The sequence below is a fragment of the Podarcis vaucheri genome, assembly GCF_965113315.1.
Source record: "Podarcis vaucheri genome assembly, chromosome: 1".
Lineage (NCBI taxonomy): Eukaryota > Metazoa > Chordata > Lepidosauria > Squamata > Lacertidae > Podarcis > Podarcis vaucheri.
In genome coordinates this window covers 7,633,328-7,654,295 of record NC_138759.1, presented here as the reverse complement: position 1 = coordinate 7,654,295, position 20,968 = coordinate 7,633,328, and the positions used below count along the sequence as shown (strand labels likewise).

Genomic DNA, 20,968 nt, shown 5'->3' with positions numbered 1-20,968 from the left:
AAAAAATATTTTTCACCTTTATGTTCTGCAGCATTAAATTCTCAGTGGGATTCAAAGTGTTTTAAGCGCTTCCAAAATGCACATGCTTAGCTGAGTTATTTTTTAAAAGACCTTATCTTGCAAGAAAAAACACTGAAGATGGCCAGGTGTGTGGTTAAAAACATGTGGGAATTCTTTTAAAAATGGTTTCTAATATTCTGCTTCAGATGGGCTTCCTTCTCGACACTCAAAGCTCATGAGGTTTCCATGGCAATGTTCTCTTTTGCTAAAGGTTACCAGAAAATTACACTTAATGGCTTTATTGGCAATACAGATCAATTTCACTTCCCAGATTTACTGTTGTCTTACAACATAGAAGCAGTAATTCTGGCCAATTAATTTTCATCTGGTGTGTGTTTAACAAAGTAACAGTCTTCTCTACATATGAAGTGGTGACAGTCCAAAGACAGATGGTGACATCCCTCGTCTGTCCATTTCACCGCCCTCCCATTTCCAATGACTGCTGTTTAGCAAGGGGACTAGACTTGATAATGCCAGGGCCAGCCCAACCATAAGGCACACTGCACACTTAGGTGGTGGAACCCCAATGGAGTGGCACCTCATGGGCACCCCACCATAGCTGTCAAGCGTCCCTTATTTGGCGGGACAGTCCCTTATCCCAGCGCCGTGTCCCGCTGCTGTCCCATATTGATGATGTCCCTTAAATTTCCTGGGTTTCAAAGGAAGCAGCTCCTCTCCCTCCCTCCCTGCCGGCCAGGGAGGAGGGAGACTCCAACTGTGTTGCTTGGCTGTGTTGCTCACCCAACAAGGAGTCTAAGAATGACTGGGGGGGTGGAGCTTGCATGCCTTGTGCCGATCAAATCGGCCACGTTGCCTGGGGACTTGCCTTTGCTCAGTGCTTCCCAGTGGAGAGGTGACGGTGGTTTTCCTTGCTGCATCCCCTTTGCCGGGTTGCTGCGCTGTGGGAACCACCACTTGAGGCTTCGTTTGGCTGCTGGTTGACTAAAATCCCTTATTTTGGCTGCTGATCCCTTATTTTCGAGGCTGCTGGTCCCTTATTTTCAAATCTGTAAGTTGACAACTATGCACCCCACCTGCCACCACCAGATTAAAGGAGCAGCGGCAGTGGGGGGGGGCTGGCAATCTCTTGCTGATGCTGAGACTTATCCAATAACAGTGGGAAGGCTTCTGCAGTGGCACTGGAGACTCCCAAGCAAAACGTGCATGGATTGGGGACCTCAGTGACTAAAGCCGCGTGTGTGTGACTAAGGCTAGGGTGAAAGGGCTGCTTTTGTTATACAAGTAGTACTGTTTAAACTAAGTTTAAATCCAGCACAATACTTTACATAACGCATCCTACACACACATATGCTGGTATTTGAAAATATTCATTATTCTCATGACTTAGGGTTTTGGCTGCCATTGCAGGGGCTGAGCCCCATTTATGTCTGTGGTGTCCAATTAAGAATTGCTATTGAAAATATGATATTAACCATGTGTCACTGATGTGAATAGTGAATTAGTTCATGCATTTTGAAAGAATAAATAGAAAGTGCTGCTGAACGGGGGTGGGGGTGGGGAATGGTAACTAGCTATTCTGTTTTTGCTTCCGTAACCTAGGTTCCAGGAGCCATTTCTATTCCCAGTTTCTAACACAGGCATGTGCCCACCCCCACCCCATTGGTCGAAGTGGGTCCTCAGTGAGAATGAGGCCTAAGAAAAACAGGGCATAGACCTTGATTTTTGATTAGTAGGAATCTTGTAGCCATAAATGCATAATGTATCAAAATTCTTGGTGAACTTAATTGGCTTTTTTTGGTTGAACATTGAGCAGTTTTCTTTCTGCATGATGGGGTACCATATACTCTTAATTACATTAGTTCTGTATTTTGTTACAAAAATCAACCATTTTTAGTTCAAGTTGTTATACAGGTCTGCTCATAATTCAGTTTGAATGATTCCAAATACCACAGCTTTCTTATCTGTTAAGCAAAATGACCAGTTGAACAACATCTGTTAGTAATAGTTAACAATAAATCTATTCAGTTGGTCTAGAGAACCAACGGACATATAAAGGGTTTAGGAAAATAACAAAAGTAAATCTGTGAGTGGTTATTTTAACAAGAACCAAATATTCATTTAAGAAGTGGAGTTTGAACATTAGCAATGTGCTATAGGATATTTAGAATAAATGAGAGGTTTTCACCAGGTCTTAAATGTCAGCTCATGCATGAGTTGGATTTGTGTGGAAGTCTGCCATGGCCTTTCACAAGCTAATGAGGACAGAATTCCACTCTAGTACCCTAGGCAGCAGAGCTAAAAATAACTTATTAGGAATATCCTGCCCCAATTAGTTCCCTAGAGGAAAAGGAGTCAAATTTGCTTGAACAATTGTCATTCATATTAATGATTCCAAATTCTCAGTTTAAATGGGATGGGGGCATTAGAAAAATAAAAATGAATTTGTTTCACCGATGCAGCATTTTGTGCCAGACTCTCACTTAGCGTCTTATTTTGTTTTCCAGTTGTGTATAGCACTGGGCTGCTCGTTTTCTGCTGTGCTGCCCTTATTCTTAAGAGTGTTCAGCCTAGGATCCAGAGTTTGTAATGATTACGGCACTTTGGCCGTTCACTCCTAACAAGCCACCTGAGCCCTTGACTATGTAAATCAGGCTACGATGCCTGGTAAAGCTGCATTGACCCCTTTTCTAATTATAACCAGGTGTCTCGTTGCAGTTTGCCCTTCCATGTGGGCTAGTAGCTTCTGTAGACACAAAGGTCTTTTAACTAGTCTCCCAGTCCCTTGCACCCTTTATCAAGCTAAGTCATCTGTAAAGCCTTCATCAAAGTGAAGTCTGTTTCTGACCTGTGCAGATGGTAACCCTTTATTGTTCCCAATTTATTACTGCAGCAGAAATCAAAAGGGCACAGTCTAAGGGAGGAGAGAACCCCTTAAAAAAACAAAAATAAAATTGAACTTAAAGCTATGGCAGGGTTCAGATGCACTCACCGTTCTCTACTTTTGATGCATTTTTTACTCAGTACCACACACAAATTCAGTAACATTCTGAAACCCCTGAAAGAGGAGCTTCTGGTACTATCTTGGAACATCTCAGAATGTTATGTTAAGACTTTTCGTTGAGCAAGGATGCCAACTTGAATAAAATATGGGGGGGGGCAGGTAAGCCCTGTCCTTCAAAACCCATCAGAAGATACAGCAAACACATACCATTTGAATGGCAGTGTCCCATTAACTTTGCCCCCCCCTCCGTCCACCTCAAATATGGGGGTGGGGGCTGAAGAGACCTCAGAGCCTAGGAGTTGGCTCCTATGTCTTTGAATATTTCACAGTTCCTTGTGTGAACTCCAGTCCTAAACAATCCTTTCATTGTTTGCATAGCCACTTGGGGCCATTTAGAATATTACTCAGCAACAGAATTGGTTTGTCACAATGTATGTGCTCAACAAGAAGACAGTTGTGGTTTTCTGACTGTTGTGCTTTGTATGAAGTGTCTGTTTCTCTTAACTATTTGGAGGTTTTTTGAAGTTGTACTTTACATTGTTAGATGTATTCTTAATGCACCTTAGGTGTGCACCCAAACAAATAAAAACCAGTGAAATGGCCCTTATCATCCAATAGCTGAGAAGCCCTGGGTGTTGGCTGATATTCTTTCAACTTTCTTCCACTTCTAATCAAATATCTAAACAGACAGAGACAGAACAAAATTTAGGGTCATTTATCTCTAGTGAACTGGTCGCCAGACTCTATTCTCTTTTATGGAAAGTTCCAGCTTTTGAAGCATATCTGTCACCACTGTGGCTTCATCTTTCCCCTTTATTATGGGAGGGTCCTTAGCTCAGTGTCAGAGACTGGTCAGTGAATGCCAGCTGACTGCTTTTTATTTAACTGTGCTTCAGAGAAGCTGCCTTAGTAAAATTGCTTTCAAAAATCTGCTTTTCATAGGCACTGTTGCTTTAATTTTATGATCCTGGAATTTCTGTATAAAAGCCAAAGGAGAAAAGGGTGGGATTCAACTAATGGGTTCCATCAGTGGAAGTCCTATGAGAAGATTTTCTCTTGTGCAATGGGGCTCCCCCCCCCAGTGTGGGGGGGGGGCGTTGGAAAAATCCCTGCAACAGCATGTGGGAGGAGAAAGGGAAAATAGTTCTGTCTGGCAAGCCATAATGCCTGCCCTGGCTGAACAATCACATTAAATTCCTCCCAGAACATAGTTAAAAGCTATGGGTGGTAGTCAGTTACGTTTTACTCATAGTAGACCAATTGAACTTAACGAGCATTGATTTCAATAAGTTTACTTTGAATAAAACATAGCTGACTGTTATCCCAAGTTATTTGTTTATAATTTTTTTAAAAGTTAATTTCATTTGTGATTAGCTCAGCTATCAAGCAAGTTGATGAAAATACCCTTTTGTTCTAAAAATGCTTTTAAAATATCTGACCAGTATTTAGCCAATTTTACAAATCTGTTTTCACCTGTCGCTGAGTACATGGATGCTTTTCGGTTTGGTCCCTAATATCTCTAGATAAAGACCCTCTAGAAGCAGAATAGGCCTGGAAAAGATACAGTACCTGCCTTTGAAAGCCACTGCTCCTTCAAGGCATCTGGGTTAGATTTGGTAGACATGGTAAAGAAAAGCTTCACAGGCTATTTTTCTTTTTGGATTATGGAAGTGGGTCATTTGAAAAAAATTGTGTGCCCAAAAGAGAGAAAGTGTGAAAAGTGAAACTTGCATGGTTGCATTCAAGATTCATTTGTCTTGATTCTAGCTTGGTTTGTTTTTTAAAGGACAGATCTTTGTAATTTTCTGTCCATAAGCAAGAGCTTTGCTCATGGGGGGGGGGCGGGGTCACACCTTGCATGGGAAGTCCCTTAGCTATGCTCTTTGTTGTGATCCAGAGTTGCGGCTGAGCCACACTTGCTGCAAACCGCATAAACAAATCGAATTAGCCAGGATAGGGAGAAACTCGGTAATGGCTGTAACAGCATTTACAAATGTTGAAGTGATGTGCTTTTCCCTGAATCAGGCGTTACTTAAATAAAGCAGGAACTCTCTTATTCCACAGGCCATCAGTTGTAAAGGGCAGCACAGTATATCCTACACGTTGTCAAGAAGCCAGACGGTGGTAGTGGAATATACACACGACAAAGATACAGATATGTTTCAGGTAAGTGCATTTGCATGACCTAAAAACAGCTGTTTGTGGACTTTTATAGCTTATTTCCTGTGTGAAGATGTCCTGAAATGGCTTACAGAAATGGTGTCCTAGAATACAGGCTTTATTCTCAGATGTTGCTCTCTCTGAAGGAAGGGTCTTACCTGCTGGTTCCTTCATGGGCAGGTTGCACATTGGTTTTAGAAGTGCACACTGCGAAGCTTTGGTACAAGTACATGCAGCAAAGTATGTGCTTTGTGTGTCATATGTGACTGCACACTAACTACTTGCATGCTTGTTTTTCTGACACTGAAAAGCTTTCCCACTATCTCACTCTGAACTGTCACAGCTCTTTTTTTGCTCAGCGTGTCATGCTTTCAAAATTCACTACTGGCTTTTGTTGTTGGCAAAAGTGTAAAGGCATTCTACAGACCTTTCAATAATAATCTTGAGCCTGGACTGTGTCCCACTCTTGCTCTTTTGAAAGCACTCCCAGTGGGAACTGCTGGTGGCTGCATTATTTATACTTTCATTTAGTGATGCTCTCTAGGTCTTTCCAATGACATATTCATTCAGCAGTAAATATACTGAGTTACAGATGCTCAAAAATAGGTTGTTGGTTTTCTTCCAGGAGCACCAACAAAGCCATTACTTAAAGGCATTGTTTCAGATTTTCATTCATGGCAGAGGTAGTTCTGGAGTGTTTAGACAGTGGGTGGGTTCATCAGGTTTTTTTTGTTCCTGTATGTACCTAGATTCAGTTAAAATACTTTCTGTCACATCCCTATGTGCTTCGCAACGATGAGAGGTCTCTTGTGCTTTCAAAGCACAGTGCGTACTAGAATATTGTTTGTTAATTTAAAAACCTGCCTGTCTTTTGGAAAACTCAGCATATTACATGGAGCTCCCAGTGTTGTCCTATTCTTCCACCATGCGGGTCCATTTCTCTTTAGATTCACTAGTATTAGGGGATTAGGTCTGCTTGGTCCATTCACAATCATGATGTGTACAGTACTATCTTATGCCACACTAAATACTGTATTTCTGTGCTGTGAACCATCTGGAGGTCTATGGATAAAGGGCAGTATACAAATTTTATTAATTTATTAGTAATATGCAATACTATACATATCTAAGGGGACGTGGGTGGTGCTGTGGTGTAAACCACTGAGCCTTAGAATCATAGAATCATAGAGTTGGAAGAGACCACAAGGGCCATCGAGTCCAACCCCCTGCCAAGCAGGAAACACCATCAGAGCACTCCTGACATATGGTTGTCAAGCCTCTGCTTAAAGACCTCCAAAGTAGGAGACTCCACCACACTCCTTGGCAGAAAATTCCACTGTCGAACAGCTCTTACTGTCAGGAAGTTCTTCCTAATGTTTAGGTGGAATCTTCTTTCTTGTAGTTTGGATCCATTGCTCCGTGTCCGCTTCTCCGGAGCAGCAGAAAACAACCTTTCTCCCTCCTCTATGTGACATCCTTTTATATATTTGAACATGGCTATCATATCACCCCTTAACCTCCTCTTCTCCAGGCTAAACATGCCCAGCTCCCTTAGCCGTTCCTCATAAGGCATCGTTTCCAGGCCTTTGACCATTTTGGTTGCCCTCCTCTGGACACGTTCCAGTTTGTCAGTGTCCTTCTTGAATTGTGGTGCCCAGAACTGGACACAGTACTCCAGGTGTGGTCTGACCAGAGCAGAATACAGTGGCACTATTACTTCCCTTGATCTAGATGCTATACTCCTATTGATGCAGCCCAGAATTGCATTGGCTTTTTTAGCTGCCGCGGGCTTTTTTAGCCTTGGGCTTGCCGATCAGAAGGTTGGCAGTTCGAATCCCCGCGATGGGGTGAGCCCCCGTTGCTCAGTCCCAGCTCCTGCCAACCTAGCAGTTCGAAAGCACGTCAAAGTGCAAGTAGATAAATAGGTACCGCTCTGGCGGGAAGGTAAACGCCGTTTCCATGCGCTGTTCTAGTTTCGCCAGAAGCAGCTTAGTCATGCTGGCCACATGACCTGGAAAAACTGTCTGCGGACAAATGTCAGCTCCCTCGGCCAGTAAAGCGAGATGAGCGCCACAACCCTAGAGTCGTTCGCGACTGGACTTAACTGTCAGGAGTCCTTTACCTTTACCTTTACCTTTATATATATCTGGGCTTTCTGAGAATGCCAATTTGTACTGAAAATGCAAGGCTCATGTTTGGGATAAATATTTCTAAAATATTTATTTAGTTGACAGTTCATCGGTTCATAAACTGTAGGATTTTCTTTTCTTTTTTAAAAAGATATTTATTGCAATTTTCTTTAAACAACAGACAAACCACCAAACATATAAAGTACCATCACCACAGAGAAATCAAAATAAAATTAAGAAAGATAGACAAAGAATAAAAGAAAAATAGATATAAAATACAATTGTTCAACAGACATATTTTCATGATCTTAAGACTTCCTCACATCTCCCTTCTCTGCGTTCTCGATCACATAGTTATAGACAGCAATTTATTACCTTATTTCAATTTCTTATCTTGTCTCAAATATTATGTTCCAGATTTTATATAACTTTATCATAAACTAAACTGCTTGATTTGGACATAATATTATTTCAAATTTCATCATTTCATTAAACCTCACTTATTCTCATATATCTTGCATCCGAGTTGCTGGTGCCCTGTTACTTTCAATCGTGCATTCTCTTAACATTCATACAATTTATAGTGTTTTTGTAAGTAGTCTTTAAATTTTTTCCAGTCCTCTTCCACCATCTCTTCTCCCAGGTCTCGAATTCTGCCGGTCATTTCAGCCAGCTCCATGTAGTCTATCAGTTGCGTCTGCCATTCTTCCAGTGTGGGTAGATCCTGGGTCTTCCAGGATTTTCAGCTGGGTGCGATTTGTTTTGGGGCAGGGAGAAATACAGGGTGAGTCCTTTAAAAGAAGCCCCGTGGATACAGAGGGCACATGTTCCACGAGGCCTCTTTTAAAAGACTCACAATGTACAATGTTCCACATTGGCTCCCTTTACTCCAGCCCCCTGTGGTCTTGCTTTGATCGCCCCACTTGAGCCAAAGTTATTGAAGATCTTCAAGGAGTGAAGTGGTTGTGTTATGCTAGTTTGAATAGCAGACAATGTGTGAAGCTTTCTAGGCGATTTATCTTACAAATGTTGGACTATGACAGTTGGGCTTTAGACATAGAGGGGCTGGGGGGGGCTGGTAATTCCTGAACTGTTGAACTAAGAACATAAGAAGAACTTGCTGGATCTGCCAGTGGCCTATATAGTCCTACCCTGTTCTCACAGCCGCCAACCAGTCCCCCCCCCCCCCGAATCCTGCAAGCATTTTTTAAAAAGAAAAAGAGGGTGGAAAGGGACAGGCACCCAGGAATAAAAAACTTTGGCAATCCCACCCACCATTGAACCCGATGTGTTTTGACAATACACGATTTTGGCTTTATGCGCTATTCCTGGACCAGCGTAAATTGAAAGTCACCTGTACTATATTTTCATCTTTTCTACAGAGGTGCTTGATTAGCATTTTAGTAGAATAAAGTAAGAAGGCTTATCTTCTCTACCCTGTCTTCCACAGCAAATATTTCTAGCAAATAATAAATCCGGCAGAATTTTGCAGTTAGAATGTTTCCTAAACTCAACCCTGTACCTTGGTAGTCAATGTCAAATATTAGAAGACAGCTTTAAATAGAATTCTCTTTTTTGGAAGAAAGAATCCATGCGATTCAGATATTTAATCTGATATTTAATTTGCTGCATGTTTCTTTCCAAATCTTAGATGCACAGAGACCCAACTTAAAATCTGTTGATTTCCTTGCTGTGGTCTAGGAAGTTCATAATTCTGGTTTATGGCATAGCTCCAAGAAGCAACATTAGTCTCTTCAAGAGCAAGACAAATATATATTACTTTTACTGCAGTTAAAGCAGTAACAGAAATTCAGGGCTTGCCACGTTCATTTTCACCCATCACAGTGCTTCTGCAGCTGAGCAATCTGTAATAGTTTTTATGCCATAACACACCACTAATACCTCTTCTTTTAATAAGTGAAACATTCAAGTGCAGCCGTTGACATCTTGATGCCAAAAGGAGTCAAGTAATACCAATGAAGCAGAAAATTTGAGGAGGGCTTAAGCTCAGTGGTAGAGCATCTGCCCTGTGTGTGCCAGTGTGGTGTAGTGGTTAAGAGCGGTAGTCTCGTAATCTGGGGAACCGGGTTCGCGTCTCCGCTCCTCCACATGCAGCTGCTGGGTGACCTTGGGCCAGTCACACTTCTTTGAAGTCTCTCAGCCCCACTCACCTCACAGAGTGTTTGTTGTGGGGGAGGATGGGAAAGGAGAATGTTAGCCGCTTTGAGACTCCTTAGGGTAGTGATAAAGCGGGATATCAGATCCAAACTCTGTGTGCAGAAGGTCCCAAATTCAGTTCCTAGTAACTCCAGGGCTGGAAGGGGCTCCAGCCTGAAACCCTGGAGAGCCACTTCCAGTTAGTGTAGACAGTACTGAGCAAGATTGAGCAATGTTCTGACTCAGTATAAGGCAGCTTCTTACATTTCTGTGCTCCTAAATTATTTCATAGAAAGGTGGAGCCATGAGCACGTATGCATGCTACAATATAGCTCCCTCTCTGTGTGAAATGATTTCCTCCTTAGCATTTAGTGAAAGGCGCTGTGGTCTAAACCACAGAGCCTAGGACTTGCCAATCGAAAGGTCGGTGGTTCGAATCCCCATGACGGGGTGAGCTCCCGTTGCTCGGTCCCTGCTCCTGCTAACCTAGCAGTTCAAAAGCACATCAAAGTGCAAGTAGATAAATAGGAAGGTAGGAAGGTAAACGGCATTTCTATTAACTGCTCTGATTTCGCCAGAAGCAGCTTAGTCATGCTGGCCACACGAACTGGAAATACTGTCTGTGGACAAACGTCGGCTCCCTCAGCCAGTAAAGCAAGATGAGCGCCAGGGTCATTCGCGACTGGACTAACTGTCAGGGGTCCTTTACCTTTACCTTTTAAAAGACGTTAGGAGAAATTCATTCTTGTGCTAAAATATTGTTCTACCATGGCAAGCAATTTCAGCTTGTCAGATAGAGTGACCCCCCACCCACCAATGAACCATGCTGTTCTGGGCCTTCTCCCCCCAAAAGACCAGAAACTATTTTGGGGGGAGCCATGCGAGGAGAGGAGGGGGAAAGTCCCACTGAGAAGGCCTTCTGCTAATGGAATTCATTAATTGAACCCATTGTGTTATAATTTGTATACTAGGGTATCTTAAAAGTAATTCAGGATCACTTAACATTGGTTTGTAGAGTGGATCTTTTAAATCTAAAAACAGACAAAAGCTTTTATACATTTTTGTGGTGAGTGGGGGATCTTCTGAGGGGCTTGGTTTTATTACAAGCCATTCAAATTTTGAAGGTACCCCATGTAACTAAAACAGTTTTAGAATGAGAGCAAGATGCCTACTTATGTTAATTGTTGATTTGTGGATAATACTTGAATCTACCTGAATGTACAAGTTACCCATAGATTTTGCTTATTTAAGGTTTCACATGCTCTCACATTGCATAGTTCTCCAAAGAGTCAGTCAGTCAGTTTATTGTGTTTTAGCAAACAACCTTTCTAGACATAATGTATAATGTAACAGTATCATCTAAGGTATTTCTCTAAAATATGTTTTCAATGTCTTCAGGTTGGCAGATCGACAGAGAGCCCCATAGATTTTGTTGTAACAGATACAATTTCTGGCAGTCAAAATGGTGATGAAACTCAGATCACCCAAAGCACCATCTCCAGGTTTGCTTGCCGCATTGTCTGTGATAGGAATACACCGTACACTGCCAGAATCTTTGCAGCAGGATTTGACTCTTCTAAAAACATATTCCTTGGGGTAAGTACACCTAGTTTCTCTGCAAGCCTCTCTGTCATGACAACTTGTTGCATAAACCAGCCCTCTTATCACAACATGACGGCTGTTTTCTGGCATTCAACTGCAGATTATTTTTTCTTAAAATTAACACATAGTACATAGGAAACTGTCAGATTATTTTCCATCTAGCCCAGCATAGTCTACTCTGAGTGGCAGCATCTCTGCAGTGTCTCAGTCCAAAATCTTTCCTATCACTTGCTACTTGATCTTTTTAACTGGATATTCCAGAATATCAATTTGGGATCTTCTCCATGCAAGACTATGTGCTGCATCATGAGCTAATGTTACCATAGTAAATCTGGAAGTAGGATTGATTAATCTCACCCTTTGCTTCCTCATTGCAATGTGGAATCAAGTGCCCAGTTGGGCAAAATTGACGATAGAGGAGGTGATGGAATGCTAGTGGAATTGCAGAAAGGCCCATCCTTCCATATGCTTGAGAGGTGCTGGAACTGCTATCTGTAAGCTTGGTCACCATGCTGAAAGAAGAGGTCCAGCAACTTGAGGCCCACCTGTCCACACTTCAAGCCACCGGGTAACATGAGGACATTCTTGCTAGACTAGAGTGGACTGTCCTGGAACAGAGATGTAGGCAGAGTACCCCTAGGGAGGAGGAAGATTGCCCAATTCAGGAGACAATCCTCTGGAGGAACATGACACAAAAAGTAGGGCTATCAGGAGCATGCTGTATCTCTGGAGCTACAAAATTGATTCTATGCCCTCACCTCAGACACTGATTCTTGGCCAGAGAAGCAAGAACAGTGGTTGCAGACCTCAGAACACATCAAGGTGGCAGCAGAAGGTACAGCATACAGAACGATTCCTGCTACTTCCCAGAGAAGGAAGAGACGTGTGGTGGTGGTGGCAGGTGACTCCTTATTGAGTGTTATAGAGGCAGCAGCAGTGTGTTTCATGGTTTCAGTTGTCTCTACACAAATGCACAGAGTATGAGAAACAAGCAAGAAGAATTCGGAATTTATGTGATGTGATTTAATTTGATTTGATTGGCCGGTTAATAATTTATTTCTTTTTTTGAGAAAAGAGAAACAAGCAAGAAGAACTTGAGCCCTTAATACAGGATGGCACATGTAGGCTGCTGTGGTGAGACTCATGAATGGAATGTAGAAATTGAAGGGTACAACCTGCTCAGATGGAATAGATCAAACAAGAAGGGAGGAAGAGTAGCAGTATATGTAAATGATGAAGAGATCCATGGCTTGGAACATGGAAGGCTGATTGAGAGTAGGGAAGGAGGCAGTTTTTTCAGATAGTTGGGGCTAGGCTGTTTAGGACTTTAAACACTAATGCGATTTTCTTTCTGTCCCTTCTGATATAGAGGCAAGCTGTTTTTTTCGCCAAACTATTAGTAATAGTTGTAATTGTGTGCAGATGTTTACTTTGCTGTTCTGTGCTAAATGTTGAGTTTAGAATTCGAAGCAACCCTTCCTTTATTAGCTTACTTGTGGTTGCAACCTTGAATACCGTTACAAGTTTTGAATGTGGAAAGGCTGAGTAATTTATCTTTTATTTCTTCCTGTGGCCTTCTGTATAGGAAAAAGCAGCAAAATGGAAGAATCCTGATGGACACATGGATGGATTAACAACCAATGGCGTTCTAGTCATGCATCCAAAAGGAGGGTTCACTGAAGAATCAAAACCGGGAGTCTGGCGGGAAATTTCAGTTTGTGGTGATGTGTATACTCTGCGTGAAACAAGATCTGCTCAGCAAAGAGGCAAACTAGTAAGTTGGGAAGTTCATGATAGCGGTCTTATTTCAAAACTTTCTAGCCATATTTCTCCATATTACTCAAATTGGCTTCCATATGAAAAGAAACCATAATTAAAAATGCAACCTAGATAGGAATAAAGCAACAGAAACAATGCAGCAAACAAAGCACTAATCCTCTAGTCCTAAAGATCTCCTAAATAAAAGTGTCTTAGCACCAGGAGAAAGGGGCCAGACAGACCTAGCTGGCAATCCTTGAAAGTGTGGTAGCACAGTTAATTATTGAGATAACAGCCCTTAAGATATAATAATAATTGAATAATTATTATGCTGCCCGTCTGGGTTGCCCCAGCCACTCTGGCCAGCTTCTAACAAACTGTAAAACTACAGTAAAAATATACTGATCCTAGGCCTAAAGCTCAGTGCTGCCATTTTCAATTAAGTGTAGAAGTACCTAATAAGCCACTGAAGTTGGGGTAATAATTCTGTTGGGTGCCCTCACACCAGCTTCCAGCTAGGACTCTTGATGTTTTGTACTACTTGTAGCCTCAGTGGCAGCCCCAACAGAGCATGTTGCAGTAATCTCACCTTGATGTTACGAGAGTGTACATGATGGTAGCCAAGTCTTTCCATACCACTGGGAATTGTGCCTTACTGGGCTCACAGTGGTTGCCTTGTGGTATGTTGCAGGTTAACTTGAATGGAGGCTTAATGTTTTGTCCTATCCTGTGGCCTTATAAGGGAGGGAAAAAATCCATCTTGCTCCAAAAATGGAATGTCTCCTGAATGCTAGGCAGAAAATGCTGCTTTGCATTCTTCTCAGCCTGCAGTTTCTGTGATGGATGGTTCTGACCATGACTGTGAGAGTCTGCAGTATGACCTTTCTGCTTCATTTAAATCCAAACTTGTTGCTGATGAATTGTGTGCCAAAAGAACAAAAGTTTCAGAAGAGTTTTAGTTTTGAACACAAAGCGCGTGACAATTTTGAAGTAATTCTGGCCTTGTCTCCTAATAAGCTGAATGTGTGAAGACATGGCTGTTGGTGATCTCTTGCACTTTTTGGCCACAGTGTGTACAATTGTGGCCAGACTCACTGTGCATGCATATATAGTGATATCTCAGGTTACAGATGCTTCAGGTTACAGACGCTTCAGGTTACAGACTCCGCTAACCCAGAAATAGTACCTTGGGTTAAGAACTTTGCTTCAGGATGAGAACAGAAATCGCATGGCAGTGGCACGGCGGCAGCAGGAGGCCCTATTAGCTAAAGTGGTACCTCAGGTTAAGAACAGTTTCAGGTTAAAAACGGACCTCCAGAACGAATTAAATTCTTAACCCGAGGTACCACTGTACTCTTGCCAACTTGCCATGTCATGCCTCTGACAAAGTGGGCTTTGTTACAGTAAATGTGTTTAGACTTATAAGAGACCACAAGACCCTTGCCACAACGACATAGTATCATGGCTATCCTGCAGGATCTGTCAAAAGATATTACTCTTGTTTATGCAGTTACATCAGTTTACATGACACATTGAGTGACATGTGCATTGTAAGTTCCATTACTTTTGCCTAATTTAGCAGTAAGCAAGACAACAACAGTTGAGGAGGAAATGGAGATACCAAGACAGAAAGGAATTTGGATTTGCTTTTTTTGTTTAATCTGTAGCAGCTTGCTGTAGAGGAGGGGCTGTCGCATCAACATTTCTACATAAAATCCATGTAGGAGAACAGAAGGAAGCTGAACGCTACATTGGATGTACAAGAGGCTGACAGAAAAGGGGTGTGTGTGGAAAATGCATTGCGTGGGGTGGGGTCACTTCGCTTCAGAATGAATTAGCTGTCAAACCGTTCTCCATCTCCGTCTGCCCTTTTAGGTGGAAAATGAAACCAACGTCTTGCAAGATGGTTCTCTCATTGATCTGTGTGGAGCCACACTCCTGTGGAGAACAGCAGATGGCTTATTTCATACACCGACTCAGAAACACATAGAGGCTCTACGGCAAGAGATCAATGCAGCGAGACCCCAGTGCCCCGTGGGGCTGAACACGCTGGCCTTTCCCAGCATCAACCGCAAGGAAGTGGTGGAAGAGAAACAGCCCTGGGCTTACCTCAGCTGTGGCCACGTCCATGGCTATCACAACTGGGGGCACCGTAGCGACACAGAAGCCAACGAGCGTGAGTGTCCTATGTGCAGAACCATTGGTCCCTACGTGCCTCTCTGGCTCGGGTGCGAGGCAGGCTTTTATGTTGATGCCGGTCCGCCAACATATGCTTTCACCCCTTGTGGGCATGTGTGCTCGGAGAAGTCTGCCAAATACTGGTCCCAGATCCCACTGCCACATGGTACTCATGCGTTCCATGCTGCCTGCCCTTTCTGCGCTACCCAGCTGTCCGGAGATCAGAACTGTGTCAAACTTATTTTTCAGGGTCCAATTGACTGACGACACCATTTTACAGATGACCACGGAAAAGCTCACATGGTTAACAATTTACTGTGAAGATAAAGAATTTGCCACTAACTCTAGATTTTACCTTTTTATAGGATTGTTATTAATGAGGGCTTTTCGGGGGCGGGTTGGGGGGAGAAACCAGCTGGGAGCAATGTGGAGTGTGGTGATACGCTGATACCTGGAACCAAACAGATATCAGTGGCATTGCATGCTCAACAGAAGCATGTTCATGATGACATCTTCTTGGTAAAATTGTAGTATATTTGTAATATTTTTTTCTTAGTACCCTTGATCAGAAGAAGAAAAAAAGATACCAATGTCTTAATGATTTTTTAATCTTGGATTTTTTAACAGAAATGCTTTTCTTCTAAACTTTGACAAGCCTTTAAGACACATATTTTTTCAAGCTAAAAGGAGCATACAGAATGTAATTTGTCTGTCCTTTTCTCTCTCTCTCTCTCTCTCTTTTTAATTTGCAATATAATTAACTTGAATAGTTCATTCTCAAAGAGGATGTACTGAATGTGTGAGCAAACCTGGGTGAATGTTCACTAGATACATGCATTAAACAAGCCGTGAACACGAAAGGTTGGCTTCATAAACAATAGCACAAAAATATTATGGAATTCTGCAGTGTGGTGTTAATGCAGCTGTCCAAAAAGAAAGAAAAAACACTCAAAATTACTTGAAATTTGGAGATCGCTGTCACTTCACACATTAATGTCTTTTTGACACAGAAGTTACCCTTGCATGTTCTTCCTGTATTTAGCATTACACGTGAAACATAATGTGGGAAGATTTAAGATACGGGTTATCTGGTCCAACAGATGTGTTAGGTCACTTTTTTTATGTGCAAAAAGATTAGTTTGCTTCTGACTTTCCTGAGGCAGCACATCTCTCTGACAGCCACAGTACTACCATCCTGCCCTCTGTTTTATAGATTTCGCACCAACATTAAGTTAATTTGTGACCAACCTTGAGCCCCTTCATACATTGTCATAGTGTTGCAAGAGCCACTTTTCTGTGACTTCATCCTGTGCCCTTACTGTGTGTTTGAATGACTTTGTTATATGGCTGTGCCGTGGTGTGCATGCCCTTCCCACCAAGGCTGGTCTTGCCTATATGGCTCCATCATTTTCTGGTGTTGCTGCAGCACCAGGGGTTGAAGCCAATGAAAACTGGCTCCTTCACCAATGTGGGAACACGGGGAATTGCGATAACATGAAAACAGCTTTCATGAAAACCCAGGGGTGGTAAGGCACAATATGATATCAGCCCTTTTCAGCTTTGCATCTGATGCAATTTGTGTTACTTTTTACATATATGCAGTTACATTCACCATGTTCACAGTTTTCTGTCCGTTTCTAATTCTGCCTTTTTGGCTTTATTGCCACTGGATATAGTTTCCCCTTGCATGTCTTGGCCCTGTGAGCAAACTGACTTGTTATAAATCTAGTTATTTAAGTGGCTGCTTTGCTACATCAGCAAGGAGATTTCAATCTGCTCTCTTGCAAAACGTAAGATACGTTGGCCATGATATGATGGCTGGTTTTGGGACACTCTTTGAGTCTTAAACATGCGAGTCACCAAGAATCCTCCTACAGATGGTTAAATATTTGGTAGCTATTTTGAAATCAGTAATTAAAAATAAGCTGTTTTGCTGAGCTTCCTTCTATGAGGCTATCCAATGTGCAAACATCCTGCAATAGTTTAACACAGTTTATTAACTTTTCAGTTTGCCATCTGTCCTCCCCACCCCCCTTTTCTCTATTTTGAGATTCAGAGAAACACCAAATGTTACTATTAAATACCCAGAATTAATTCATCCCCTATGTGGTTTGAAATTCCTGGTTTGAAGTGGGTGGGTGGAGTTGTGGGAAAGGAGGCAACTCAGTGCTCATTGTGAACTGACTGGGATTTCATGTGCTATAATGCCCTTACCATATTTGCATTTTCATCTGCTTGGGGTATTTTTATGCTTCTCCATCCCCCCCCCCCCACCATACTTGTGGTATCAGAGGTATTAGTTCTTCAATGTTGACATGAAAAAAGAACCCGCAGGGAAAAATTAATTGCACATCTGAAGTGATTCTGGCAGTTTGGATCTCCATTTTGTTAAATTCACAGCAACCCCTTGCTATGTGTGTGCCCTTTGTATAAATATATAATTTATATGATTTTAATATATTGTGTATATACTTGAACTGGCCTGTTCATATTTTGGATGTAATATTGTTTTATAGTTAACCTTTTAAACATTTTCAGATGTTCATTGCCCACTGGGTGATGGGGCATGTTGTTTTTATCTGCTGCTGTTTAATACAATTTTGCTGTATAAAAAAGTTCAGCATTTTAAGTTGATGCACCAATTTCTTTTGTTTGGAAAGGTTTCACTCACTCTGCTGCATTTTCTGTCAAATGCCATACTCCGTAGCTTGCCTGCCCCACTCAGTAGGTTGGGAAATAGGGCCAATTGTTTTATAAACACTTTGTCCTAGTGCCTTTTTAAAATGAGTGCTCCTCACCTTTGATATTCCTCAAGACAAATGTGTAGCTCAAATTCTGACGATAACCCTGTTTTTGTGTCACGGTTTGTAACCCCATCCTGATCTTTTATCATAGGTGCCTCAGACCCCTCCTTTATTCTGTCTGCTGCTCCCCAGGCTCTGTTATCAAGAGGCCTTTTGCCGACTGGCAAAATATCATAAAATCAGAGTTTTAAAATCTGCCTTGCTTGCCAACTTCAAGGACAGAAAAAACACAGTAGCGATGACTCAGGCCCTGCTCAGGTGTAGAATATTCCCACAATTAGGTTTCCTTCCATGTGTGAATGTATACCTAGAGATTGTTCCCACTTCAGTTGTGGATTACATTGAAGCTACTCCAGACTCTTTCAAAAAGGATCCATTGGACAGTGCAACCTGTGATTCTGAATCCATTTTTGTGACCTAGTTCCGCACGGTGACAGGTGCACCTAGTGGGTGGATTGCTAGTGGGCCGCTTTGAGAAACAAGAAGAACTGATTTACTGTAACATTAATGTCAAAAGTGTTGGATTCACCCCTGTTTTCATTGCATTTTGGTGAGAAAGAGAATGATGTTGGAACAGTTGGAAGATTTCCCAGGTTTCCATAATGCTCAGGCTGTGTTTCAGTAGCTCTGAAGCACTGACTTCTCTGTCATGCTCATTTCCATAAAGTTTTCCGGTGTTCTGTATATCCAAAGAGTTGTCCAAATTGCATTGCTTTCTGCTCTTCTCGTAGTTCCTATACTTCCTAGTTGAAGTTTAGATTATCCCAGACTTTACCGTGAATGGCAAAACCAGTGTATAAGATCGCTGTTGTGCTGCCATGATTGTCAGTGTTTGAGAGCACATTGAATCCGGATCCATGCTCCAATGCTGATTAGCACGAGAAATACTGAAGTCAGAGGAGTTAAGTTCTTTCTGAATCAATCCAGATTTTGTTGAACGAAGTCTCATTGTGGCTAACACGAGTGAGTGATACTGCTGGTGTGTAGGGCATAGGTAGACTTCACAATTTTTTGCCATTGAAAGCTTTCATACCTCCATGTTGTAAGACATAGACTGGTTTAGTAAATGATAGTTTTACCTATGTTGTGTACATCTGTCTCTGAAAGCATCATAACAATATGAAATCTGTTTCCCCCCCACTGAACTGTTCTTGTTTAGCTGCTTCCAAACAAGCTTTGGCTAAACTCCAACTTCTGGCTCTAAACATCTTTTCCTGCTGATGCTTGTATGTCTTTCTCACTATTTCTAGGTAGAAAGTACAGGAGCAGTTAATGTCTGTGGAGAGGAAGTTCATTTTGAACTATCATATTGCCTAAGATTGATTTATGATGGCTACACGTTCCATGGAAGTTGGCTCTCCAGTTCTGGATAACCCTTTTGGTGCACCTGTTTTTAGAGAATAGCCTAATTTAGAAAATCCATAATAACTTACTCTTCTAGCCCCTGCTCTCCTTTTTGCCCCAAATTTGATTTTAAATGGGCGTGCCTTAACCAGCCATATCAACCCCATGATCCAAACGACTCTGGAAAATAATTTGAGCCCAGCAGCAACTTTGGTCCCTTAAAAATTTAGTGAACAGTCCTAAATTGTTCTTGAGGTGTAACTTTCCCCTGCAGAGATCAGCAAACCATTTCCCTTTAAAATAAGCAAAACAAAAAACAAAAATTCCTATCGATCCCAAGTTGCTTATGCAAATTTCTCCTTGGCTTCACTGAGAAGCTTGCTTGGGGGGAAAAAGAGCATTCATTGTTTTGAGAGATGTGGTTTCTTTGCAGCAAAGCAAGCAAGGAGTCTTGTGGCACCTTAAAGAATATCAAATTTATTGTGGCATCAGCTTTCAGAGACTCAAACACACTTTGTCAGGCTTGATGAGCCCATGAAAGCTTATGCCGCGATAAATTAACTAGTATTTAATTTGCCCCAAGACTTTGTGTTGTTAGAGCACTTTCTAGTTTTTGATAGCTGTTGATCTTGCTGGCACAGAAAATGCACGTGATAATTGTTTGAAGGGCAATCTGGAAGGAAGAGCAGGGCAGTGGGTAGTTGTGGAATCTGACTGATTTGGGATTTTAACCTAGCCAACCTGTGCTGTTTCTTGACCAGAATAGTGGTGGTGTTTAACTTTGTCAGAAAAGCCTATTTCAGAGAAAGAAAAGCGATCAAAGTACTTGATCTGCTCTGAGCCATAAACAGGAGGTGACTGAGGGGTGAGATGGTCACCCAGAATTCATGAAAAGCATTTATTTTATTTTATTTTGCCACATCTCTTCCCCAACAATGGCAATACCATTTCAGTCTTGTTTCAGACCATAGCACACAGGCTCTGATGTAAGTTTCCAGATACCTGCTGAGTACTGTCTTGAACAAGCAGTGGCTCTCGCCTCTGATGCCCCCTGCCCAGGCTGATCTTCAAGGTTCTTTCAACGAAGGTGCCAGGGATGGAATCTGAGACTGTTTGCCTGCAAAGCCATGCCTTTGCCGATGAGATATGGATTTTCCTGAGACTCCTATGGTAGTTTGCCATGTATCTGAGAGAGATTTCAGCAGCAAGCCCTCTGCAAACGCATTTCAAGGCACACATGACTTTTTGACGTTCTCCTTGTGAACTCGGCACCTGGATAAAATTGTAGCATGATCCAACAGGTAAAAGTATATTTTTGCTATGCTCTAAATACATTTCTTAAAAACAAAACAAAAACCCAAGCCCAAATTTCAGAACTGCATCTCATTCCCATGAGCCCACTGGGAATGGGGGTAATGGCAATGTTTACTTCAAAAGTGTTACCAGCTGTTAAACGTTCTGAGTTATGTTTGTGAAAGCTGGCCTTTTATATACATCAATGTGAATGGATATTAACACAATTTAACTGTTGTACGTTTTGGAAGTACAAGCCATTTTACAGGAGGGGGGGAATAAAAGGTATTCGAGTATCACCACCTGACTCCTTTTGATTCTTTTTCGCTCTTCAGAGCTGTCAGAGGAATTCAGTGTTTGCTTTGTGAATAATGCTTAAAGGCAGCGCCGCATTGTGTGACCAGTTGAATAAATATTTGTGTGAGAGTGAAAGAGCAAGTGAGAACGCCCTCTTACTAGATCTGAGTAGTTATGCTACTGCCATGGATGGATGGACCTCTTTAGTGGACCCTAAAATGCTG

At 42.0% G+C, this 20,968-nt stretch overlaps 1 protein-coding gene across 2 annotated transcripts in view; it reads left to right on the top strand.

The window, feature by feature from the left end:
- PELI2 (pellino E3 ubiquitin protein ligase family member 2) overlaps positions 1–20,744 on the top strand; it is an 82,635-nt gene extending 61,891 nt beyond the window's left edge. For both annotated transcript variants that reach the window (XM_082218761.1, XM_082218762.1), the window contains 4 exons: positions 5,087–5,188; positions 10,867–11,064; positions 12,656–12,844; positions 14,704–20,744. In XM_082218761.1, the coding sequence (XP_082074887.1) occupies positions 5,087–5,188; positions 10,867–11,064; positions 12,656–12,844; positions 14,704–15,270 (1,056 nt within the window). In that variant the 3' untranslated portion in view covers positions 15,271–20,744. The remainder of the gene's footprint in view (positions 1–5,086; positions 5,189–10,866; positions 11,065–12,655; positions 12,845–14,703) is intronic.
- The last annotated feature ends 224 nt before the right edge of the window (positions 20,745–20,968 follow it).